This window comes from Phodopus roborovskii, unplaced genomic scaffold, assembly GCF_943737965.1.
Source record: "Phodopus roborovskii unplaced genomic scaffold, PHOROB, whole genome shotgun sequence".
NCBI lineage: Eukaryota > Metazoa > Chordata > Mammalia > Rodentia > Cricetidae > Phodopus > Phodopus roborovskii.
This window is the reverse complement of record NW_026126525.1, coordinates 18,573,322-18,601,083: the sequence shown is the minus strand read 5'-3', so window position 1 is coordinate 18,601,083 and position 27,762 is coordinate 18,573,322. Positions and strand designations below refer to the sequence as shown.

The following is a 27,762-nucleotide window of genomic DNA, read 5'->3' as shown; positions in this document are numbered from 1 at the left end:
GAATAACAAGTGTGCTCTAAGAAAAGGAAAATCGAGAACAAAATGACCTACATATCTAGTCCTAGGGTGAGGGCATAATGGAGTTTACAATAGAGTTGTCCTAAGCTGGAAAACGTAAGTCTAGTACCTAATATATCTATATATCTAACTAGGAAGAGAGAATAATAGTTGTGATAGTTTAATCTTCAACCTCATCAAGACCTGAGAAGGAAAATAACAATACTAGAGTAGACAGGAAATGCGGATGGACAACTTCCAAAAGGTGCAGCAAGGACAGAAACAGCAAGCCACCTGAACAGTCACCCTAGGTCTCACAGCGACGTTGGTACACCCAGATTTGGCTAAGGCCAAGAGAACTTGACAGACCACAACAACAGCAGGGAAATAGAATGGCTGTCTTACCCTGACTTGGCAAGGTCAAGCAGTCTTTTATATTTGTCTCCTGCAAGCACATAGGACTGCATGTCCAAATCAATGGTCAAGGTGGGGGCAATTCTATGCCCAACAGGCCATTAGCTGAGGCGAGATTGAACTCCAGCAGGAGCAACAACAGTGTCCAACATATTTTCGGGAAAGTGCACGGTGCTGTCAGGAGCAACAGTGTCTCATGTCAATGGAGTACTAATATTAAAACATTTAAATGCCATGTTTTGCATGTCTATGAAGTGATTGAAGATTAAGCATCTATATCTGACTAATCTCATAGGTACAGGAAATGTGAGTGAAGATAATCTGTAATACTCGGGAACTTAGCTAAAAAGACTGATAAAACTTTCCTGAGTAAAGCAGGGTTTAATTTGTATTACAACATTACATGAAGAATTCTCTTCTCAAACTGATGGATCAATTCTATCTGATCATAGTCTACATGACCAATGCAGTGAACCTTTAATTCACATGACAATTTTCATTTCGGTTTCACTTGCTTATTTCTTATTTATAAACTTCCCAGAGCATTGTATAGCCTTAATAGTAAAGATCTCAGTAAAGGGACTGTGGATAAAACAATGTTTAGAAAAACATGTCTTTCTTGATCTAAAAAAAAAAAAATGTGATTTACTCTAGTTCTCATATATAAAATGTGCTATATTAATTTCTAGAGTTTCGTAGAAATTAAAGGACAAATTACACATATTCCGCCAAAAGATCTTTAGGAATGGGAAACGTGTCATAAAAGCAGCACACTAAATTCAAAATCCAAGAATTGTTACATAAAACATGACATTTTTTCATAAAGATCACTCTAAATTGAAAGCTTTTGATGAAAACAACACATTCCTTAGTCATCTCCGTTCTGCATAAAATTAAGAGAGAAATTTACAGAACTAACCATCCTCCTCCCAGCTCTATAAAAAAACACAAGGTCTGATCACTTTCATTGAAGAGAATCTTAGGCCTTTACCAAACTAGAGAAGGCAGCAACTATTTGCATGTCTTGCTTCTAATGAACATCAACCTTTCTGTTTCTTCTAATTATTTCTCTTCCCACAATTTGTTGCCTGGGCAGAGAGAATATGGAAAGATGTGGATAATACAGAGTTCCTCATATGCTTCCATATCTGAACATAAAATTGTTAATCTGGTTTTTAATAACAGAGAATCCAATAATAATTAAGAAGAGTAGAGAAAAAGTATTTTTTTTATTTTAAGAATAATCTTTTTTCATTTTTAATACCAGTCCCGGTTCCCTCTCACACCCCTCCTGATGCTACCCTCTCCTTCCCCCACTCCCCTCACCCATTCCTCAGACACAGGAAGTCTTCCCATGGGGTGTCAATCAAGTAGGGTACATCACTAGGAGGTTGGACCAAGGCACTCCTCCCTGCATTTAGGCTGAGCAAGGTATCTCTCCAAAGAAAATGGCTCCAAAAAGACAGTTCAAGCACTAGGGATAAATCTTGGTCCTACTGCCAGTGGCCCCACAGACTGCTCAAGCCACACTACTGTCACACACATTCAGAGGGCCCATGCAGGGTCCCCGGCTGTTGGTGAACTCCCACAAGGCAGGTCAGCTGTTTCTGTGGGTATCCCAAATGGTCTTGAGCCTTTGCTCATGTTATTGTTCCTCTCTATCTTTGACTGGACTCTGGAAAAGTATTTTTTAGGACTTCTTCAAAACCTGTCTCAGTTCAATGAATGACATAAGAACCAAGTAAAGAAACTCACTGCCAGGTTATCTGCCTTTGACTACGGCGTTATTTGAATGCCATATGCAGCCTAGGCTTGATGCATCAATCTAAATTCTGTGAAACTTCAAGCTGTATTGTGCACACCACAGGCTCATATACTTTATGTAGACTAAAAATAATTTGTCTTTAAATGCATTAGCTTTAAGATCCTTTTAATTTATTAATTTTATTCTATTAATACATATGAACATTTCCATTTTTATTTGTATGACTTTGCCATAGAGTAAATCTTTATAAGACTTTGTAATATCTTTAATGTATTTAACGTCCTTAAGTTAACTATAGGGCAAGACTCATTCATTTACATATTAATTACTTAATAATTAGGTTTCTAAAGGCAGAATAAATTGTGTCAGGAAAGCTATAAAATAAATGTATATTTGAATCATATTTTTCTTTTTTAAATATTTTTTTTAACTTGAAACAAGCTTGTTTTACATGTCAATCCTAGTTCCTGTACCCTCCCATCCTCCTTTGTTTCCTCCACCAACCCCCATCCAATCCCATTTCATCCCCTTTCTGCTTCCAAGGGAGGGTGAGGCCTTTCATAGGGAGTCTTCAAAGTCTGTCATATCATATGGAGCAGAGTCTATGGCCTCTCTCATGTGTCTAGGTTGAGAAAGAATCACTCTATGTGGGATGGGCTCCCAAAATTTATTCATAATCTAGGGATAAATACTGATCCACTACCAAAGTCCCATAGACTGCCCAGTTCTCCCAACTAACACCACGTTCAGGGAATCTGGGTCATTCCTATGCCGGTTTCCCAGCTATCAGACTGGAGTCTATGAGCTCCCCCCCTGGTTCAGGTCAGCTTTTTCTGTGGTTTCTCCAGGCTGATCTTGTCCCCTTTGCTCATCACTCCTCCCCTGTCTGCAACTGGATCCCAAGAGTTCCACTCAGTGTTTAGCTGTGGGTCTCTGCTTATGCTTCCATCAGCTACTAGATGAAGTTGCTAAGATAGGAAATAAGGTAGTCAAAAATCCCATTATCAGGGAAGGGCATTGAAGGCATTGAAGGTAGCCTCTCCACTATTGCTTAGATAGTTAGTTGGGGTCATCCCTGTAGATCTCTAGACATATCCCATTTCATTGTAATTGTTGCAAGCAGGTTTTAAATTTTGGCAAAATCATGGAGTACTGAAATGTTAAATGTAAATGTAAAAAAAGTGTTCAAATAAGTTAGAAACTTATGAACTCATATTTAAAAATATATTATAGAATCAACAAAACAAACAGGAATGGAATTACCCATCAGTCTCTCAGATCATTAGTTGTCCTTTATATTTCTTGAATTAATTTAGAATAAAGTAAAAACTCTTTGTTATGCACCAAAGGACATAAAGGTAATAACTTAAAAATCATACGCTATGTTAGATATATTTAAAATTTTTCCATATGGCAAACAATATATGATTAATTTTCCAAGTGTTAATTTTTTTTTTGTTCTGAGTCAGGAGAGCAGGCAATTTTAGATGCTCCTTATATAACTTTCCATTTCAAAACCTGTACTTAAAACACATGGAAAATATGCATCATATGAATAAAAAGGCAATGCCTATTCAGACAATATTTTGTTTCTTTTCTTCTGAAAAGCAGAATTACAAATTATTGCTTTAGTATCAGTAGTTACTGACAATTGGTATGAATGAAGAGGAGGTTGCAAACTTTTTTTACTATAACTGTAAGTAAACGCATAAGAAAAATCAAGAAGCAGTAAGATGACATATTTTGCTGAGGTTGAAATTCCCTGATAACTTGACTTCAGTTTGGTAATGTATATAGATATATCTAATTTTTTGTTTGTTTGTTTCTGAGTGAGGAAGTAAAGCTAGGGTTAAAGCCATCATATGTATTTGAGTTGATCTTGGAAATTCTTCCTTGGTAATAAGGACATCATTGTGAAAAGAAAGGAAAAGCAGGTCCCTAGCTCTCCCATGTTCTCCGAAAACTGCAGTGGAATGAAATCAAAGAAAATACCAGGAGATTGATTCAGGTTAATCATCCTATGGTTTTAAAAATAATTTTTAAGAAGATATTTTGTAATGTATAATAGACTAGTCTGGAATACATGTATTTCTCATCTTAGTCTCCTGAATTCTGGAATTACAGGCATGCTTTCTTGTGAATGTCCAACTCAGCTTTACAGCTGTGAACACATAATAGAAAACACAAACTTATACTGCTCATAACAATTACCTCTACTTATTCTTTATTATAAATTGTATGTCCTGTATAATAAAAAGAAATAAAAATCCTTGAGAAAAATGTATTTTCTTATTTGAATCCCACTAAAAAATCCTTACTTAATTGTTATTCAGTAGACATTTGTTTTCAAATGAACATTTATGATCATTAAGTTAAAGATAACTTGAAGACATAGGTCAGTTTTATTTTAAAGTGGCACAAGCTGGGGGGAAAAATGTAAACTTCCTTCTCATAAGGAACTATAACTGAGCAAGAAAAAAATTAATTCTAAGACCATTTTTAAAAGCAGATAGTATTTAAAGAGAAATTATTACCACGGAAGACAGTATTAACAAATTATTCTTTGTAAATAAAAGTGAAAAAAAATAGAAGTATAATAAATAACAGTGATTAATCACCATTATCTTGCTAACTTATATTCTAAAAGAGATGACATTATTCATTCTTCTTTCTATCCATTTTTTTTATATATAGATGGGATGGGTACTTTCAGAACATGTCTATGAGTATATGAATTAATATGTTACCAATATAACAGTAAAGTTAAATATGACAATTCATGATCAAGGTTTTGTTATGGAATGAGCAATAATTTCCAGTTGGATAAAGACACAGCAGAATAAAAGCCTGATTGCAGGATTGCATAATGCATACAGCCCATGCTACTAATTAACCTTGTACTCCAGGAAAAGATGGTAGAACAATGAAGCTAATTTGATGGTGGTCCAGCACTTTTCCCTATAGCTTGTGGCTACCACTGTTCAGAACATACTCTATTTGATTATTTCATATAAGATGTGTTTGCTATTGTTTTTCATGTAATCAATGAGAGAAAGAAATTGTATTTTCAAACTTAACACATTTACTCAAATTGTAGAGTATGCACTCTTATGAGGTTACATATAATGATGCTCAATATTAATTAATCACATGTGTTGCTTTGCTAAATATATCACCTAATTTAGTAGAAATGCACAATTAATTTCCAATGCTTTGATTCATTTATCTATGATTTTCGGTCCTCTTAAATTACTAAAATGAGTTAAATAGGGAAAATCATCTCCAATTTACAATGGCAATATTTTATCAAACTAATTTAATAATTAATTCTAAACACAACCCTAATCCTTCTCAGTTTTGTGACTAAACTTTGTAAATTGTATTTTATTTAATAACATTTTCATTTATTTTACATATCAACCACTGTTTTCCCTCCTGCTTCCCCAGCCCCTCCCCATCTACTCTCCCTCCTCCATTCAGAAAGGGGCTTTAACAAAGCATGACACATCAAGTTGAAATAGGACAGAGTTCCTCCTTTTATCAAGGTTGGCCAAGGTAAGGCAGCATAGGGACAAGCCAGCTAAGTGCTAGGGACAGATCCTGGTCTCACTGCTAGGTGACTTACAACGAGACCAAACTACACAACTGTCACACACATGCTATCTCTGTGGGTTTCCCCATCTTAATCTCCCATGGCTCATACAATCCCTCCTCCCTTTTTTCAGCAGGATTCCCTGATCTCAGCCCAAAGCTTGGCTGTGTATCTCTGTATCTGTTTCTGTAAATTGCTGGATAGAGTACCTCTGATGACTAAACTTTTGATGAAAAACAGTAGTGTTGCTTGTGAGAAGATACTAAGTTCTTCCTAAGAATATCAAACATTAATGTTTTAAATAACATATTAAAACTATCATTTACATGTATCTCTTAAGTAAAAACTTTTCAAATTTCTATTTGTCCTTTTTCCTTTTATTTTTCTTCTATATTGAAAATCAATTTTTTTATACAATATCATTGTTCCCCCTTTCACATCTTTTCCTAGATGCTCTCCTTCCTACCCAATACCATGCCTAATTTATTTTTCTCTTTTTAGAAAAGAAATCTCACTGTGTATCAAACTACACTTAAGGGCAGGCCCCACACAATGAACAGCTAACTAAAAATGAACTCAATACTAATTTCAAATTTGTTTATGACTCACCATGTTTTGTCTAGGCATTTGTTACCTTCCTAGTCTTTTGCTTATATATTTTTGTTTCTGATTTTGTCTTTTTAAGTGTATGTGTGACTCTCTGTGTATGTAGTATGTGAGTGTTACATATATATTTATGCATATATGAATTAAAGGAATATATAATGGGTCATGAAACAATGGGAATAAAAAAGCCATTCCCAGCCATCTCTTGTCACCCAATGAAACATCCAGTGTCAGGAATTGGTTACCTCAAGTTCCTCTTTCAAAAAGTCCCTGGATAGAGTTTGATACTAGAGATAATTTGGGGTTTTGGTTGGTATGACTTATTTATTTGGACCTCGACCTCGTCTCAAGTATATGTGTTCTAGAATAACAAAGCAAACTTACACACCTGTTTTCTATTATGGATGTTTAAGTAGCATTATAAACACAAGCAGTTTGTAAGATTCAAAGCTTATTCCCTTGTAAAAAAAAAAAAAAGGAGCCCACATCTTTTTAATATTAATATTACAACATTGGTGTGTGAAAGGAAACTTACTTTAAGAAGGTTTCGTATATGTATATGCCATTTTTATGTTCTTTATTTATTCTTTGACAAGTTTGTACATGTATATGGTGTGATTTTTCTTGTCTTGAGCCTTATGATAATCTCTTCTTCCCATCCTGGCCACACTGAAATTCATAGTTTCATGTCTTTGATATTTTTTGACTGTGCTCCAATGAGTTTATCGTTTAATTAAACTTACTTAAATGAGTGTACATGAGGGTTATTTATTGTGTTTCTGAACCATGACTACATTACTGAAGAAAATTACTTCCTTTTTTTCAGAGAAATACCTCCCACTATTACTTCATATCTACCTGTCAAGCAGGAAACACCCACTGCCTCTGGTACAATAGTACAATGACAGTTATGGAGATAGCCTGTAACATAATTTACAGATAAGTTCATGGTATCAAATTCATTCCTGGTTAATGCAAGCCTGGTTAAAAAAAAGAAAAAAAAAAAAACCTAGGATTTTGGACATCATTGAAACCAGAAGGAAATTTGAAAGATATTATATTTTGGGTCAACTTATCAGTGGTAGCCTTGCTAAGGAAAACAAATTCTGGTCTTCATCTACCAATCTACCAGCAGTTATCAATTGCCAAATTGATCCTGAGAATGGATTTCATGCCCACTTCCCCTCACCAAATGGTACTTGATCCAGCTTGAGTTTTCTCACAGCTTGTTAATACTGTCCTAACTGCTATATTACACAGTGTTTTTTGTTAAGTTTTCTTTTTGAATTGTAATACATTTATGTATGTGTGTATGTATTTTGTCTGAGTGTGTGGACAAGAAACTGTCATAAAGGCAACCTTTAGGTGCTTGTTAATGATGATTTGTTTACTGGTGTTTTTTTTTAATTTTTCTTTTTACAATGTTGTTTGAAACTAAAAATCATCAAAAACAGCACAAAAATTCTTTAAGGTACCTTATTATAAATTTTGTTTCTGCTGCTCTGTGGTGTCACAACTGGTTATAACAAATTTTTAGCTAGCCACTGGGCCACAAGGTACAAAATTTGATTTGCATTTGAATTCTATACCTGATATTTCTTCATACCCAATATGTTATCATTACTTACATATCACACCCACAAAACAAAATAGAACCAGCAAAATTGAGCACAGTATTTTAATAAAGTATCACTTTGATATTTCAGAAAGCATTTTTTAAAGAAGCTTTCTTAGAAACAGAAAATAGACAAAGAAACTGTTGTACAAGAATACAAAAAAAAAAAAAAAACAGAAGTAGGAAATACATGGAAAAGCATTCTGGGCTTAAAAAACAAAACAAAACAAAATGTATCTCCTCTCTCTCCACTTGGATGTTCTCATAGAAAGCATGATACATTATAAAGTTCTTCCTATTTGTGAATCATAACATTGAACCTTCATATGCACAGGAAAAGTACTGGATACTGTGTGTTCTTTCTTCAATTCCCACTGGTTTACTTTCCTTAGCATTTCAATTTCCAGCCACTAAACATTGCATTTGCATTTATTTGTTTTGTTTACATGCCATGGTATACATGTAAGAGTCAGAGGACAATTTTTGAGAGTCAGTTCTCTCTTTTAATCATATCTGTTTAGGATAGAACTAGGGTTGCTAGGCTTGGGTGCAGGCTTTTTTACGCACAGAACAATCTTAACCCAAATATCACCATATTAATAGCTATTCTCCACACATTATATGTTTCATTGCTACTTTCTTAGTGTAACATCTGAAAATAGGGACTGAAATGCCTATTTTAAAAAAAAAATGTCTTTCCTTCTTCATTTTTGGCACCTCTCTCTCTTGTTTACTTCAATACAGCTCACACAAGACAACAGATTAAGCTCACAGATGACTTGTGTGAAGATGCCATAATAAGAGAGTTTCAAATAATTCTCAATGTAGAATATGCAATTGGGAAGAAAATCCTGGCTGACATAAACACACATGGGGTCGAGCATCAGCTACCACTTTCTAGTTCTGGTTTGTGTGATCCGGCTAAAATTAACTTTCTCAGCTCCAGTTGTCCCAGAAACTGGCTCAGAGGATGTTGTCATGTTTAAGGGAGAATATAAATAAAACATTAAATAGCACAGGCACACAGCAGTTCTATTCTTACATGCCATCTCCTCTGCTTGCCTTACCAGCTCAGCTGAAATATCCTGACAAGTCTGATATTCGGGACCTTAGGTCTTACTCCCTGAGATCTGGATAATTTCTACCATACTTTTGTCTTTTAATCTCTATGTCTAAGCCAAAAAATTCACATTAATGCACTGCTGTGTTTCTTAGAGCAAGGTCCTTATCCTTGTTTCAGTGTACTTCCTCCTAACTTTAGTTAAAAAGTGTGGGAACTCAGTTCAGTATCCTCTTCATGATAGCACAGTGCCTTTTTGAAAACTTTTACCTTCAACAGGCTTTTCCCAAAGCTCAGATTACTCACCAGTCTTGTGCTTCCTGAATGCCTAGTTCCTCCTTCCTTTCATGAATGAGCTCACCAATCCTATAACTCATTTAATCACTTGCAGTATGCCTGCTTGCTCAACCTTATTTCTGTCAAGTTTAGATCAAGTGTGTGATTATTCCACTAATACAAAGAATATTCAGAAAATATGCTAGTGTTTCCAGGCTTCGGCATTCATAGCTGCCTGGTGCATAAAATGAGGGAACATCTCATCTCAAAGTTCCACATGCTATCCTTCAGAGGGCAAGCCAACATCACAGAGTGTTGCTCACAACAACAAATGCAGGCCTAAAAACTGAAAATAGAAAGAGATTTTCAGGATGCAGCATTTGGTTAGAGTAACTTTTCATTAAAGTTGTTTTTAAAATTTCACTAACACTTGAACATATCACTAAGTTAAAAGGGATGAGCCTTCTCCCATCACTCATGACAGATGTGGGTTGCAGAAGAAATATCTCCTCTTGCGAGATCAAGTACATGATCCTGTTAAATCAACTTCTCACTGTTAACAAAGTTCCTTATAGGCAGATAAATAACTGGGATTGGGTGGGGGGGAGCTTAGCTCAGACTTGAGGCAGTTTTTTTGTTGTTGTTGTTGTTTTTGTTTGTTTTTTTCTGGAATGTGTAAAGTAAGTAACTGATGACTAACAAAGCAATAAAACTAACAACTGTTTCTTCCGACTTCATTCTTTTTACTTTGTGCACACTCTTCCCTTCTTTGTATAAACTCCAACCTATCTATTGTTCAGATGAATTTATCCTAGGGAATTACTTAAATCCACTGTGAGTTTTGACTGAGTAGCCACCCTCATTTTAGTTTGAATAAACTGGCTTTACATCCAGTTTGCCTTAACTGGTCACTGATGTTGATACAGATTCTATGCATGCAAGGTAAGCTTTAGGAGAAACAACCCTTTAAAATCTACCTATTTAATGAGGTTTTGAAATCTACTGTGAGAGGAAATAGGGAAAAGTGTTTGTGCAGGTAAGTTAATAAAGCTATGTACCAGCAGCAATGAAACCTCATGCTCTGGCAAAAAGAAAGGTATGGAAGAAATCAAGCTGGGGCAATATGGTGTTATCTTTGGAAGTTATTTTTGGCAACATAGTTACCAGATGCTTTCCTTTTGCTCCTGGTACTTTATTTTTATTTTTAATTTAAACCCATCCTGTACTAAGTGAATAGTGAAGTTCTTTCTCCCAGGCTTAAATATATTGTTTTATCATAGTTTGTAATGTGTCGACCTGAAGAATATGAACGTAACTGCAGTTTAGTCTATGATTACTATTCTGCCCCTAGCACCCCTTTCCAACCACTAACTGTGTCAAAAATAAATAAATAAATAAAAAATAATACATAAATAAATCTATTCCTGTCACCAAACAAGGAGTTCTCATTGTTAAGACATTCCATTTATCCAAGAGGCAACATGTTTGAAAGGAGACTGCCTGTAACTAAGCAAAGTATGGAAGTCAATCAAATGATGTTAAGCAAACCTATGTTGACATATTAAATCATGCTTGAACCAAGAGAGCAGAAACAGACAACACACAAAACCTTCTAAAATGGTTTTAAATAAATAAATAATCCAGGCCAGTCTACTCCTAAATAAAGGAGCTTTTAGCATGGAAAACCAGGGGAGTAGATGAATGCTGGGAGAAAATAACCACAGGACCAAATAATTATTTTACATTAAGATTATGAATCATAGAAGTAGCTGGAATAGGAACTAAATGTGATATTAACCCTGGAAGATGGATAAATTCGCATCACTTGTTTTCCAGTCCATGGAATGGAAAATAGCATTTTAATTCTTTATCCTAGAAATGTCTTAATAGAATACTTTCAAAGAGCTTTGCATTTATCAGATGAAAAGACCTTATGCATATGGAGTAGTGCGTTATTATTCTCCTTTACAATCACACAGCAGGATCTTGGGAGCATTCATTCTCCAAGTCAAATTCCTACTAATAATTGCACCCACAAAAAAAAAAAAAAAAAAAAAAAAAAAAGGAGTGATCCATCAATCAGATGATCATTTGCTCTAATTGTTGCTTCCCCCAAACTGGGGCTCCCTTTATTTCCAAACTACACCTTAGTAGAACTAAACGAAGGGGCTATCTTCATACTCTGAAAAGATTGAAATATGTATAGTTAACACTTTTTTTCTCATCACGAAAGCCCTTAACCACCAACACAGCATGTTCAAATGAAATAGTCAAAAGATACAAATTAAAATGTAATCCACACCAAGGAAGATGAAGGAAAAGACAAAAAAAAAAAAAAAGATAATGACAACAATAACAATAACGGAGAAGTGTAGTGAATGCTGGTTAACTGACAATGAGTAATGGAATATTCACCTTTTATTGTGACTGCTAATGACACTTTCTATTACAACCATGACAGTGTTAGTGACCTGGTATCTTCATATTTTGAAGGAACTGGCATTCTGTTCAGAAACAACTGCACGTAAATAAAATTTTAAAGTGATATGTCACTTATTTACTTATCTAATTATCCATCAATTAATATTCTTCTCTCATGATTAAGTTGTATCCTTCATCTCTTCCTCGCCCAGTCCCCCATCTCCCATCCAGTCCTCTGTTTCTCTTCAGGAAAGTGCAAGTCTCCCCTGGATATCAACCAAACATGACATACCAAGTTGCAATAAAACTAGGCACTACCCTTTGCATTAAGGCTGGTTGAGAAACCCATCAGGAGGAAAGAGGTTTCAAAACCAGTGAAAACTGTCAGCAAAAGTCCCAGCTCCCACTGTTGGGAGTCCCACAAGGAGACCAAGCTACACAACCATACTCAGAGGGCCTAGGTCAGACACACACAGGCTTCCTGATAGATAATCTGACTAGTCTCTGTGAGCCAATGGGATACCTCCTCCTTACATTTTGTGTGTTTTCTGTGGTGTCCTTGATCCCTCTGGTTTCTACAACACTTCCTCCCTATCTTCTGCAGGATTCCCTGAGGTCCACCTGATGTTTGCCAGTTGGACTTTGCATCTGTTTCCATTAGTTGCTGGGTGACTATAATGCTTGGCTCCTTTCTAAGAGTACAGCAGAATATTATTATGGACCACTTCATTGTCTTTTTAAAAAATTATTTTCAGTCCTATTTGATTCTATCCTGGGTCTATGAGCTATCCAGCCTCTGGTTCCTGGTCATCCAGGCAATGTCAGTTATTGGCTCCTTTTCCTGGCATAGGCATCAAGCTGAGCCAGTCATTGGTTGTCCACTCCTGTAATGTCTATGCTACCTTTCCTCAGCACATCGTACAAGAAAAAATTGTAGGTAAAAGTATCGTGGATGGGTTGGTTTCCAAATTCCTCCACTAGAAGTCTTGCCTGGTTACAGGAGATGGCCAGTTCAGGCTAGATATCCCCCATTATTAGGAGTCTTAGCTAGGGTCACCCTCATAGAGTCCTGAGAGTTTCCATGGTATGTAGTTCATCCCTAAAATGCCCAATTTCAGTTGTCTCTCCCAGTATTTTCTTCCTTCACTGTGGTGGGGAGGATGGAGAGAGAGAATACTGGGAAAGACTCTTTACATATTTACATCTATGTATTTGTGTTGATGCATGAATTTGCATGAATTTATGTATAACACGTGTGCAGTAGCCTTTAGAGGTCAGAAAATGGTATCAGATTCCCTAGAACCATAAATAAAGGTGATTATGAGCACTATGTGAGTAGTAGAAATTGAATATTTGTCCTCTACAATTCTAGAAACAAATATTCTCAACTGAAGTGCCACTCCAGCCCCTACATGGAATAAGTTTTGCTTAGTAACATAAATCTTATATACAGGAAGATAATTTATATATGAAGTTAGAGAGGTAGGCAGATTGAAGTTAATTTACAATCCATATTAGTTTCTAATTAATAGAATTGGTTTTATGTAGTCTCAAAAATCATTAAGCAAATTCTATTTAAGGCTTATCCATATAGCAGTTAGATAAATGTCAACAGATGAGTCAGAAAGTGTTTATCTAATGAATTTCATTTCATAATGAGGACAATGCATATGTTTTGCAAGCATTCTGTCTCTGAACTGTATCTATTCTTCCAATGATTTGTCTAAATATTAACCAAAAAAATAGGCAGTGTTTTTCAGTCTGGTCTATCATGAATATTGAGAGACTACAAATCACATGCCAATTTCTTAATAAAGTGTTGGTGCCCATAAAGTTGGCTACATTCCATCTAGACATAAAGGCAGGGAGTTAAGAAATGTCCTCAGCAAGTCATAAGACCTAAAGGTCAAAGGTGTGGCTACAGTAAGCTGTTTGTCTGTCTTTTTCTAAATAACAACAGACCCAGTCTGAGATGTGGCTACTCCTGATCTCAAGGCTACAGGAACAAGAAGTTGAATGTATGGTATGATTACTGAACCCTTAGAGAAAGGAGGAAGAAATGTTTGTTTGTTCCATATACATGGTACCAAGTTCCCCTTTTTGGTTAAGGTAATAGTGGTGAAAAACAAACTTGTGGCATTTCAGTATTAACTGAATCTGCCCTCCTGATTTTATTTTGTGTCTCTGCCTTTTCTTTATCATCTACACCTAGATTTTCCCTCATCCACCCACTCCCATTCAGGTACCAACTTGGTGCTGCTCGGCTGGTTCCTACTGCAGCCCCACAAAGATAGCTTCTGACAATTAAGTACCCTACCAAAAAAAAAAAATGAAGTAAATAAGCTCGTGTTAGTAAAATGATGATCTAAGCTTAATTTCTTGGATCCACATCAGGGAAAGAGAGAAGTGACTGCTTCAAGTTGTTCTCTCATTCTACAAATATACCACATATGTGTTCATGTTCACAAATGTGAACACAAAATACACACATACAACATACACACATGTATATACATATATACAATGCACACAAAGTACACACATGCATATACATATATACAATGCACACAAAGTAAATAAATAAAAGTAACCAAAGAAGTTTTTAAAGAGTTAATAAACAATTCTAAATTAAAAGACAAAATATGTTATTTGTATGATACTATGGACATTAATTTCATGCCCCATTGCTACCACAAATTAAATTTTATTTAGATTTAATCATGTTTTGCCTACATGTATGGATGTGTGTTATACGTATGCCTGGTACCCATGATGGTCAATAGGATATCTTGCTTCCGATGTAGTTAGAATTATGGATTGTTGTGAGCCACCATCACTGTTCTGGCAACCAATCACAGGTCTTCAGAAAAAGCTGCAATTAATATTAACCACCAATATTCTCTCCAAGCTGCTTTTTAATTTTGTAGTATTTAGAATTATTTGAGCTAAAATTAATTTAAACAAAAAAGTCTGATTAACACTGTATTTTTCTAAAAATTTGAAAATAATTTCATATTTATTATTCTTTAAAAAGTACTTTAATTAAATTTTTGAAATATTATTTGGGTAAAACTAGAAAGAAATTAGTCAGATAAAATAGAAAGAATGAAAGGTGGGAGAGATGACTTAGCAGTTAATTGTACAAATTGTTCTTTGAGAGGATTCAATTTCAAGTCTTCAAATTCAAATGTAACTTCAGCTCTAGGGTGATTGACCATATGCTGGCTCACATGTGCATATACTCACACACAAGCACACATGTATAAACATCATTAAGAATAAAAGCAAATTTTTACTGGGAAGAAAAAAATAAATGGAATGACTTCATAAATATTAACAATAATTTAAATGATATATGCAGGAAAAGAAAAAGTAATGATCAGTTTCCTTGTTATTAGATTACTAAACTAGGATTTCTTTGTCATGTTTATTGAATTTTTTTGAATATTGAATATTTAGTGAGACAACACTTTTGTTGAACAAACTACTAATGAAACATATCTTTAAAAAGTAAGCCACACTTGAATTTTGAAATAGTAACTTTGAATTTGTTTTGTCGAATAAGAGAACTCTAAATAATGAAACCATTCACTAATTTTATAATCTCTTGTATGCATATCAATTTTCAAAATTAGATGTTTTATATTTTTGCAATATATATATATATATATATATATATATATATATATATAGAGAGAGAGAGAGAGAGAGAGAGAGAGAGAGAAACAAGTGAAATATATTTGCTCATTGATGGTCCTCTTCCAAGGAGAATGTTTTAGAAAACTGAAAAAGTTCCAGCCATAAGAACAAGAAAAGCTAAAGTATATAAAACAAAGTTTATAATTGTTTCTATTGTGCTGTCTTAATGCAGAGAAATTACAAAACTGTAGTTAATGTAAATACATTTGAGATGGAGTACCCCAAAGGACCAGAAATAAATAGATTCTTGTTAGTCTCATGAGTGTGGTGAGAAGAAATGGACTCTATGAAAGAAAGTAGAATTGTGATTTAGTGCTCAGATTTTAGAAGAAAAATCTAAGCCAAGTAGCTTAGCTCATGAGAGAGCTTGAAATCCATAAAAGCTGTTTGTATCCTCAGGAGCACAAACAATAAGAATATGCCCCTGGAATTAGTTTACCACAGGAGCAGGCAATCCCCCTCTTAGGCATATATCCAAATGATCCACATCAATGCAACAAAGACATGTGGTCAACTATGTTGTTAGCAGCATTATTTGTAATAGCAAGAATGTGGAAGCAACCTAGATGCCCCTCAACTGGAAAATGGATAAAGATGTGGCACACCTACACAATGGAATACTACTGTGCAGAAAAAAATAATGGAATCTTGAAATTCGCAAGCAAGTGGATGGCACTTGAAGAAACCATCCTGAATGACACACCTACACAATGGAATACTACTGTGCAGAAAAAAATAATGGAATCTTGAAATTCGCAAGCAAGTGGATGGCACTTGAAGAAACCATCCTGAATGAGGTAACCCAGTCACAAAAAGAGGAACAAGGTATGTACACACACATATATGGATTTTAGACCTAGAGCAAAGATCACCAGCCTATAATTCATACCACCAGAGGAACTAGGATACAAGGTGGATTCTAAGAGATTCATATAAAGTCCTTCACAGAAGGGGGAAGGGACAAGTTATCCAGAACAAATGAGAAGTGGGGAGGGGGGCCGTGAATGGAGAGAGAAGTAGGAGAAACAGAAGGGGAGGAGAGGAAAGCATGTGCCACTAGGAAGATTGAGTCAGGGTAGGAATAGAAGACAGGAGTGAGTGAGAGAGAGAGAGAGAGAGAGAGAGTGAGAGAGAGAGAGAGAAAGAGAGAGAGAGAGAGAGAATATGTGAGGGGGGTACATAATAAAGGGATCTATTATTGGTTTGAAGAAAAAACTGAACTCAATGAACGGTCTAGAGACCAACAAGACTGCCGCCAACTAACAATTTGAGCAACCATGTACCATAAATGCCCTTCCCGGATAGTGAGATCAACAACTAACTTATCCACCATCATGGAGCCCTCATCTAGTACCTGTTGGAAACAGAAGCAAACACCCATAAATAAACTCTGAGTCAAACTAGAATCCAGACTCAGAGAGACAGGACAAGACCAGATTGCAGAAACACATAGAGACAGCTGACCTGAACAAGGAGGAACTAACGGGCCCCCCCCAGACTGATAGCTGGGAATCCAGCATGGGACTGACTCAGGCCCCCCTGAATATGGGTCTCAGCTAGAAGGACTGAGCAGTAGCATATTAATATCAAGTCCAACAACTCTAGCTCTACATAGTGACCATGTAAGAACTACTAAATAAACAAATGTGTGTATGTATAGTATACACATGTAAAATATTTATGTGTATATATAAATATAGTCATCACTGGTTGCTATGATTGAAATTATTATGCTACTACGCTGTGAATTTAGAAAAGCAAAGGTTACATAAAATTTGTCACTAATCCTCATCAGAAATGTAAAATAAAACATGTGAGATTACCAAGGAGCTGGTAAGAAAAGCATAAATATCTGCAACAGATGCAAAAATATAGTTTTGCTCTATAAGTTGGGCTCATAAATTAGAGGAATTATCTACACTGTTTACTTTTGTGGCCTGAATCTTCTTAATTTACTAAATAGTCTCTACTTTCCATGCTCATATAATATACTTATAGGTATTTCCTAAGTTAAGATATATTAGGAAAAATTTTACCTAAGAATATTGCACTTGATACTTTAAAAGAACGTGTGTGTGTGTGTGTGTGTGTGTGTGCGTGTGTGTGTGTGTGTGTGTGTTGCAATAAAATAAGAAAGTGTACCTTTAGAAAGAGATAACCATTTAATAATATTGAAAATCATAGTTAGGGTGACATTTTATTATATATGCCTTGAGATTCAGAAAAATATACTCATCTTTTTGAGCTTATATAGCTATGTAGTTTTGTACATGGATCTTAATACCCAAATTTTCATAGAGAAAACTTTTATCAAACATCCGTTAAGCAAGAATGGGACTGTTTTATGTTACTGAATCTTACAATGGATTTTTAAAGAAATTTCAAGTAAACTTGAAATATATAGCAGTCTCTGTTGAAATGCTAATTATTGTTCTGATCATCTTTCTATAATAAATTATTATGACAAAGGGAGTATATTTAAACAAATATTTATGAATGCAGGACTTTTAGTAAAAAATAATTAATTCTCTTACCACATGACCTTAATGGAGTTTAGGTTCATTAATGTGTAAATGAAATCCCATAGTAATAATGTGGAATGACTCATAATCATTATGAAAGAGCTTGGGAAGGTGGTGAAATTAAACATTACAAAGTTATTAGTATTATTATAAAGATTATGTGCAGAATGTAGCTGTTTTACTTATTTTAAATTCAGCGCATACTCAGCCTTAATATGATCACAAGCATACTGTGATGAGTCAAAGAAAAAGTGTGTGAATCAAGGTTAAATGTGTGATCAGCAAGGTGATGGGCATCTCATTTTTATCTTAACTTCTGTTTGCTTGCTAAGTCTTCTTATATTTTCCACTTTTGTATTAGTAAAATATTAATTTCTTTTATTAAAGGAAGTGATGCTCAATAGGTATAACATAAACAACTACCAAACACCACCTACATAAAAGTTAAATTATTTCATACTCAATATAAATATATTTGATTCTAAATATTTGTTGATTTCTCTATCCTTAATATAACTAACAGATGTTAGAACAGTCTACTTTAGCTAAGAAATTCAGAAATTAGTCTTTTGTCACTCAAAGATTAATATTCAAAACATTGGGGAAATAGTATAGATGTAACTAATACAATGCAAATAAATACATTATATTGTCCCTCATCATTAGAAGTTTATATGTTGTATTATTCTCTTTATTTCCTGCATTTTCTCAATGTCCGTATGTGAAATATCATCTTTTTATGAAAAAATACTATCATTTTTGCCTAAGTTAGCAGACTCTGTCCTCTGGTATTCACATACCCAGTAAAAAGCCTGTTACATCTGACACTCAAAGGTAAAGGCTATGTTCATATCTGACTGTCTTCCTAGGGTACAACATTGTACAGATTGTATATAATTCCTGACACAACATTAGCTTAAAGAAACAGGATGTTACTTAATGAGGCATTTTTCTTCTACTGTTGGAACTTTAAAAAGTGTAATTATACTTTTTTTCTTTTTTATAAGAAATTCACTTAGATTTCTATAGCTTAATTTAACCTAGTACATCAAAATTTAATATTATGCTTTCATAAATGAAACCACGCAACAAGATACAGTCCAATTTCAAGAAATTATGAATCTTCTAACCTAGATTTATAATAAATATATATATTCCAACAAATACATTTTACTTTTAATAAAATATAATAAATAGCAAGTGTTTCTCAAAAAATATGATGTGTTCAACCCTATGTTATGGGCCTTTCATCTAGTAGCTGCTATAAAGCAGTAAGAAAAGAGGAAAGTGAGGAGGGACTCAGATGCTTGTACTGGAATGATTGCCAGTATAAGAAAAGGGCAGTTTGAACCCATGCATTCTGAGTCTGAAACAATGCGCTTAAAACACTAGACTGTATTGTCTTTCACAAACAGTATTTTTCACCATTTTGTAGGTCATTTAGGCAGCTTCCAATGCATATACCTTGCCTGTTCCATTTAATATAATATGTCTATCTTGAAAGAATTGTTATTTTTCACTTTTCCAGAGGTATGTGGTTCATAAACACATCTACAAACATGCTTAGTTTTGATGGCCTATGTGTTCACTGGGTGAAACAGGGGCTTTAGATCAGTGCTTCTCCACTGTGAGTGAGAATATCACAGAGAGTACTTGGCAATCTCTGGAGGCGGTTTTACACTTTCAAAATGAAGTGTAGAATTCCTATAGCTTGTGCTGGGTGAGATCAAAGAACCTGCTAAAATCCTCTCCAATGCCTCTGACCCACATTCCTCCTTGCATCATCTCATAAGTATTTGGCTCAACAATGACAGTGTTGAACACATGATTTAGAATAAAAGAAAGCGTAAAACAGGGACAGTTTTCTGTAAAACTTTTATAGAACTACTACAAAAGCTCAGTGGAGAACAGTTTAAATTTAAACAACCAAAAAACAACTATTTTTATTATCCTTATGTGTAATACCTCAAAATACATGTGATGGCTTAGCTACTTAATTTCTACATTGTGGTGTTTATACATGCATGCATTCATACACATACATACATGCAAATACTCACATAAATGCGCACACATGTATACATAGGCAAATAAAGCAGTCCTTTTATTCTCACATAATTGCTAACCTTTACTGAAATTTTAAAATTAAAACTAGTTTCTTTTTTTTATTGTTGCATAAAATAGCATACAAAATAGAACCAAGAGTTCAACCTCTTTGATGTCTTTTAGTAATGTGCCTAATTAAAAATAACTAGGCTCCCCAATGCATAATTATAGGAACACCCAACACACTATACTTCCAGCCAGATTTTATTCAATCATAAATATAAGCCAGAAATATGAATGATCACTATGCTGCTCCCTGCTGTTTATATACTATTTCTGAATCAAAGCTCTTTCCTGAGTTGGGTATTTTCACTCCACTTTTCCTTGCTGTGCAATCATCTCCTGGTTGAACAATTAATAAGCAATTTCCCTCCGTAGCTCTAGACATGCAACTTGCTTTACCCTGTATTTTTGCATGCACTATATACCTTCTTCACTCTCACTGGTTTTGGCAGTGACCCACAATCTAAATCTCTTTTCCCCATTTGATATAAGTGAAACCATAATTATCTGGGGCTAATTTCAAATTACTACTTCATTCCACTCTCAACTGATGAAGATTAGTGGTCTTGCTTTGCGTGTGAGTAAGTCAGCAACACAATCACAAGAGAACTCAGCAGGCAACATTTGATTCATGTGAACTCAATTACTTCTGTCAAACACATCCATTTCAATAAAAAGCAGAAACTTCCAAAATGGGCTTCTGCTAACCATTTTGTACTAAAAACATCATATGACTCCTGAGGGAAAAAATAATACAGAATATACAAGAAATAATAACAAATAACAGGTAAAGAAACAGACATGGCTAAATGGAAATGGGTTCGTATTTTTCCCCCCCGGGAACAAAAAACATTTCAAAGAAAGAATTTTGCATACTTACAGTAGTTATAGAAATTTGAGGCATGCATTTCAGCATTGCACAGATGTATAGCACATTTTAAGTTAATGAACTAAAAACTAAAGTATTACATTATTTGATCCAACACTGATTAATACTTTCCACTTCTTTTAAAGGAAGTTCACTGGGAACTTCAAGTGATATGAAGTTAAAGGATCATGTATTACTTAACAACTTTGTCCACTCAACCTGTGCTCTGTCATCATTAAGGATGAGACCATATAGTTAATTAACTGTCTAGCACTCTCAACCCTAAAATTCATTTTCTGACAACCTTTAGGTCAATCCCATCATGCATACAGGGTAAGAGGTCACACAAGCAATATTGACCAGGTTTACCAGGCCAGCACATGGAAAATTCTACTAATATTCATATACAATAATGTATAACAATACATATATTCAAACCTCAGCTTCCTGATATAATTAAAACCTTAAATAAACCTTAACCTAATATGCTTGGCAGAGAGACTGAGTAATTAAATGTTATTATGTAGTAAGTCCACTTTATACATACATTTCAGTAGACCACTTTTGTGGCTTGACAAAATTGACTGAGATCTTGTCCAGAGTGGTGATTACATGAATTGCCAATCATTTTGAAACATGAAAGTGACTCTTCTCTGGCTATTTAAGGTATCAGAGGCTTTGCCCACAAAAGCATTGCATTAGATGATTTTTTAAAATATAATTTGCAACAGAACATTTCTGTATGTGACTATAAATGTAAAATAAATCAGCAAACTGTATTTTGCACATCTTTTACATTCTTTTACATTGTCTTTTCTCTTTATTGACTCTATGGCCTTTTATCTTCATTTCCAAATTCTTTCTTACTTCTTAATCCAAATATATACCATTCTTACCATAAGAAGCAAACAGCATAATAGAAATAAAAGGAATCATTAAATAAATAATAAATAATAAACTAAGTAAAAATTATATATCTAAATGATTCAATGAAAAGGCAGCATGTAAGTAAACAAGAGTGAGCCTTGACCCAATGCTGATCAGACATATAGCATCCCTCAAGAAGTGAACCTAGAGTACAGAACTGAAGGATGAGTAGGAATTAGTCAGGAATAATGGAGACAGATGGCCATTGAACAGGGCAAGAGTAGAATTATATAATAGGACAAGTAATGCTATGGGAAAAAATGCTTTGGAGAAACTGAGCATAGCTTATATGGTTAGCACATAGAGGAGGGCCTTTATCAGAGACAATGTTGGATATCTTGCATTGGAGTAACAAATAATTGTAAGCTGCCATATGGGAGCTGGGAATTGACCTCAGGCCCTATGTAAGTGCATCTGTATTTAATAACTAAACTGTATTAATATGGAATAGTTTAAAGGTTCTTTGTTGTTATTGTTTTTTGCAACATGACCTTTCCAGTTCATCCCACTGTCACTCATTTTATTCCCTACTCAGTTACGATGAGTATGAGGTGAGAAAGAAAAGATTAGTGTTAGGTTCTCACACTAACACATATTTGGTCAGACACACTTTTCACTTTCACTGATAAGTGCCAACAGGATATTTTCATCTCAATTCAAATTGTATCCTCCATGCATTCACAAGCTTCCTATACCCTCTGTTAATTTGAATAAAAACAAATTTTGTAGTAGTCATCTTTAGCTTCTACTAAGTAATCAATCCAGTAGGCTGTTGCTTTAAAATGACAACAACCAATATTAAGATACTAATAGTAAACTAATAGTATTTTATAATGAACTATAGTCAACATTAATTTAATTTATCTATCATACAATTATATATGACTTAATAAACTATAAAATAATGTGACTGTTCAAAAACAAAAGACAAAGTATTAGATAGACCTTTTATATAAATCCAATGAAATGAACTATGTTTCACTTCTCCAACAAACTTAGAAACATAATGTCCATTTGAAAACATTCTTAAGTTTGTCTGTGTGTTCACGAGTATGTGCACCAAGAATAGTTTACATTAAAAATTATCATAAAATTATTTATAAATAATATTGTAAGGTCTGAAAATAGGAGCTCATTTTGAAAAAGGAAACTATTATTTGAAAGAGTTTTTGAAATAATTGAATAAACCAGCCTCATTATGGTTATAGGTAAATCACGTATTTTTGTCTTCTTACATCTTTGATCAATTTACAGTCAAACTTGAGCAAGACAGGCAGTTTAGTAGATATACAAGGGACTTAGGGAATCAGAACACTTACAAAGCTACCAGAAGGGATTGAGGGGGGTGCTCAGCATTATGTTTTTTCCCTCAGAATTACACAGAAACCTCTTGTCATCTACTTAATATTAAGACAGAATGTCAAAAACAGTTTGAAACCTGTAAAAGCATACATTTTCAAAGGGGAAAAATGTGTTTCCTTATACACTGTTCTCCACTCTGGCATAAAGTACTACCCCATTTCAAAATGCCATTGATAAATAATCAAGTCTAAAAGGACAACTTACTGCGGGCTTACTGAGAGCATTTTCAAATGAATGAGGAAGCATGCATGATCAAGTTTCAATTTAAAAGAAAAATTAAAACAGAAAAAAAAAATCTCCAAGTGCAAATTGCTTTGAAATGGCCATTCTGTACTGGTGCTGTCTCCAAACACATATCTTCATGGGGGCACTGCTTATTATGCATTTAAAATTGAACTATAAATTTTGAAAAGCAAGCATATAATTGCAACCATATGTAAACAACGTAGTAAGCTAAGCTCTGCAAGGTGACAAATGTTTTTCTGAGAAGTTCATGTGGCTGAACCTTTTCGAAGCATTTTTAAACGGAAGTTAAAAGCTTGCCAGGACAAGACTCCTCTAAGATATTTGCATTGAAATTCTGTACAGCAAAATAAGGATAAAAATAACTTCATGATGGAAAACCACAGCGGTAGACAGACAACAATCCTACAGTAGTTGATAGCAGTCCATTAATTGCGTCATTCACAGTAAATCTGAGAATCGTGTGAATATGAAAACATCATACTGAAAATGACACACTCTCTGAGCATTCAATACGTATACAAAGTAGTGTATTGAATCTTTCATCATTGCTTGAAAATTTTGAAATTCAGAGAAGAACTAAAACTTGAAGAGAAATAATCTTCATAAATGAACAAAATAAAAGGTCACTTGTTTTAATCACTGAGGGACTACACACACACATATTCCAAGAAAAGTACAAAGCCATGACAACTCCACAGCAAAAGGCTTACCTTGGCAGGTGCCGTTTTTCTCTTCATATCCGGCCTTGCACATGCATTTTCCAATGGGAACCAGCCACTCCCCTTCAGCACTGCAATGCATTTTGGGAGGATCATCTGTCACAGAATGGTTGACACAGGAGCCTGACACCTCTAACAACTGCGAAGAATCAGCTCCAGTGATGGTGTCAGGGAAGACAGCCAAGTGTCTTACCACAGAAGGACATTTTTTATAGTACACACGCACAGAAACCAGAGCAATGCAAGCGCCGACATCCTGGAAAGCGAGATAAAATCCCTTTTTACTCAGAGGGCCTACATCTCTGACTTCTGTATTTAATTTCATGACACGGTCTCCAAGATCAAGTTCCGTAAAGCTCTCATCAGCAGCAATGGTGTCGATCTTGATGTACTGGTTCTCTTTAACATTTCTCCCATTCTCATCATCAGATTCAAAATAATACATGTTAAACGTCTCTTTACAAGTGCCCAGTCCTCCAGGGAGGCTGTTACAATCTCTTAGAGTAAATTTGAGCTCTATAAAAATTCTGGAAGCACCTTCATTGGAGATCCAACTTGTCAACAGCCAATTATTCTGATTCTGTTCCATAACTTTGCACACTTGGTATGTGTGGATAGGGGCATAGTTTTCATCAACTTCTCCAATCTCTTCCCACTGTAGAAGAAAAAAATAGATGTGAAAAAAACTGGAAACTCAAAAAGTAAAAAGGAAAATGACATATACCAAAAATATAAAACCTAATTTACCTAAAGAAATGTATTTGCCTTCATATGTATAATGGAAATAAGTTATGAAAAAAGTTTGGGGAGAAGAGATACACAAAAATATTTTGATTTTCTAAATTTCATGTTAGGGATTCAATCTGATGTCTCATACATGCACTGAGAATATACTTTCCCACTAAGCTATTGAAAGACCTAAGAAGTAATGTTAATGATGGACTAACCTAGAAACCAATCTCTGTTCCTTGGAATTTGCTAGCTTCCTCTCACAGGGCCCTGAGATAAGAAGAATTCACACTGCCCCTCCTTTCCTGTGAGTCAACAGGTGGTAAATAGGATCAAGAGATAGCTGTAACTCTGGTTTGCCCAGACAAGATTAATTAGCACACCTGAGGCCATAAGGTCTGCTGACCCTAATAGCAGACCATCCGGCATCCAAGGGTCACTTACTCAATGGACAGAGGGTCCCACCCCCTCCCTAAGCTTGTGGGTTTGCCTTTAAAAACACCTGGGCCCAGGAGAGGGGGCTTCTCTCTATCCTGCGTGCTGGAGAAGCCCGTTTGCGCAAACGTTTCCTGTTCATTAAAGCCTCTTGCGTTTTGCAGCAACTGGACTGGACATTGAGTTCTTGGGGTATCGACCGAACATGGAAGACTCCTCATTCTGAGGGTCTTACACTATGGCTCTATTTTTCCAATTGTCATGTATATAACCGGATTAAACCAAAGATAGAAAAATGTGAATGAAATGATCAAAAGAGGAAAAATAAGTTTTAAGATAGAGATTTATATTTTGTAAACAGAAATAAGGAAAATGGATTAGATGGAACAAAGTTAAGTCTCTAAATGTGATTAAAATTATGGTATAGATAGTGTCTAAAAGTTCTACGTACTAAAAGTTTGATCCCAGCCCACAGAGATATTTGGAATATATTGCCATGTTGAACAGTTAATGGTTTAACTAGTACAATAATATTATTTTCACAAAGGAACCAGGTGACAACATGTTTATTAGTGACATGTTAATATAACCATAGATGAGTACAGCCCTCAGCTCTGATCAGAGAAACTTCTTCATGCATTAGATGGAAACTAACAAAGAGACCCACAACTGGGCAATGTTCAGAGGTTGAGAGATTTTAGAGCACTCTTAGCTACATAGGGTTTTTTGTTTGCTTGCTTGTTTTTATTTATTTTTACCAAATCCTTTCCCTCATGGCTAAGCATAGTAGGAAAAAGGAAGATTGTAAGAGCTAGAAATAATGGATGAAACATTTTCCATACAGAATAGGACTGATTTACATATGAATTTACAGAGATTGTGACAGCACACAAGACCAGCACAGGTTCAAACCAGACAAAATTCCACCACTGAGAAGAGGAATTGAACAAAAAGTGCCATCCCTAGCAAAAAAAAAAAAAAACTATTCACAGCCACTGCCTGCTGGGAAAGAGGAAATCTGTTTCAAAGGAAAGCCCCAATGCTCAGATATAGTTAACTAATACAAAAAACAACCTCCATATTTTTTAGGTTGTGTGGCTTGTTTTTGGTTTCATTGTGTTTAGTGATTTTTGGCTTATTTTGTTTTTGTTTGTTTTGTTTGCTGATTGCAGATTTTTTTTTTCTTTTTTGAAAGGGAGAAAGATCATTAAAAAGTTAAGTAGGAAGATGAGAAGGAACTGGAAAGGGCTCGGGGAGAGGAAAAAAAATAGGTTCAAAATATATTGTATGAACAAATTAAATAAAAAGACTATAAAACAATTGAGGCCTAGCAAGAAACCATTAATTCTTTTCACAGGTTCCTTCAAAGAGAATGAGTGGGCCTAACATCCTATTTTTCTCTCTGGTCAGGTAAGCAGTATTTCTCCACCACATAACATTGCCAGTACTGCTGGTGAATCCCAGGGCTAAGAGTTGTGGGGCTAAACTGGTCAAAGACCAAATCCATTAGAATTTAAAACTAAGGTTTAACATTTCTTCCTATGATTTAATTAGAGCAGGTATTTCTTGTAGAGATGAAAGCTAACGAGGTAAATCAACTATAACTGAAAAGAAGTATAATTTTAAAATAAAGAATTTAAGAACACAGAACACCAAGCACACAGAAGAAATATATTACATTTGAGAACATAGTCACTTAATTTATTTAATATTATCACGTTGCAAATGACACAATGATGTAATAAAATTTGAAAGGAATTCTATTAACTCAAAATTAATAATATATATTTAATCCTTCATATTGATTCCAAAACATGTTTTTGATAAAAAGGACTTATTCCCATTGAAATACTCTAATTATGAAAATACCATATCATATTCTAGAGCAGCACATTAGACATTCGTTTTTTAAAATATCAGTTGAATTTAAGAAATTTTGTAAGTTTGTACAGAATCTACTTGAACAAAGTAACTCTATATAATTAAGCATTTTTAATACCATAGAAATACATCCAGCAAAGAATAATACTGATTTTCAATAAGTGGAGCATATATATAGCTTCAGATATTACATACTATCCATAAAACTCAGAGAAATTTATTTCTGAAGGTGTGAAATTAAAGATAGCATGGTTTGTTCTTTCTGTTCAGTTGGCAAGAATGAAGAAAAGATAGAGTCAAATTGACAGAAATAAATCTTATACTTCAAAGGGCCTACCTAAAATTTCTAGCTGCCAGCAGACAGATACATGGAAAAAGGTGCAAATGAGATGAAACTGCCGAGTGACAAGTTCATAAGAGAAACACAGGAACCTCATGATAAAAACAGTAATATTTGTAAGATATTAGAGGTATAAAGTCCTTTCATTCTTTATCTTTGTTTAAAATGAATATTAGCTT

General features: G+C 34.6%; 1 protein-coding gene across 1 annotated transcript in view; it reads right to left on the bottom strand.

Annotated features, from left to right (window-relative positions):
- Positions 1-27,762, bottom strand: part of Epha5 (EPH receptor A5) — a 323,174-nt gene that overhangs the window by 232,604 nt on the left and 62,808 nt on the right. The window contains exon 3 of the mRNA XM_051198276.1: positions 24,190-24,853. Within this exon, the coding sequence (XP_051054233.1) occupies positions 24,190-24,853 (664 nt within the window). The remainder of the gene's footprint in view (positions 1-24,189; positions 24,854-27,762) is intronic.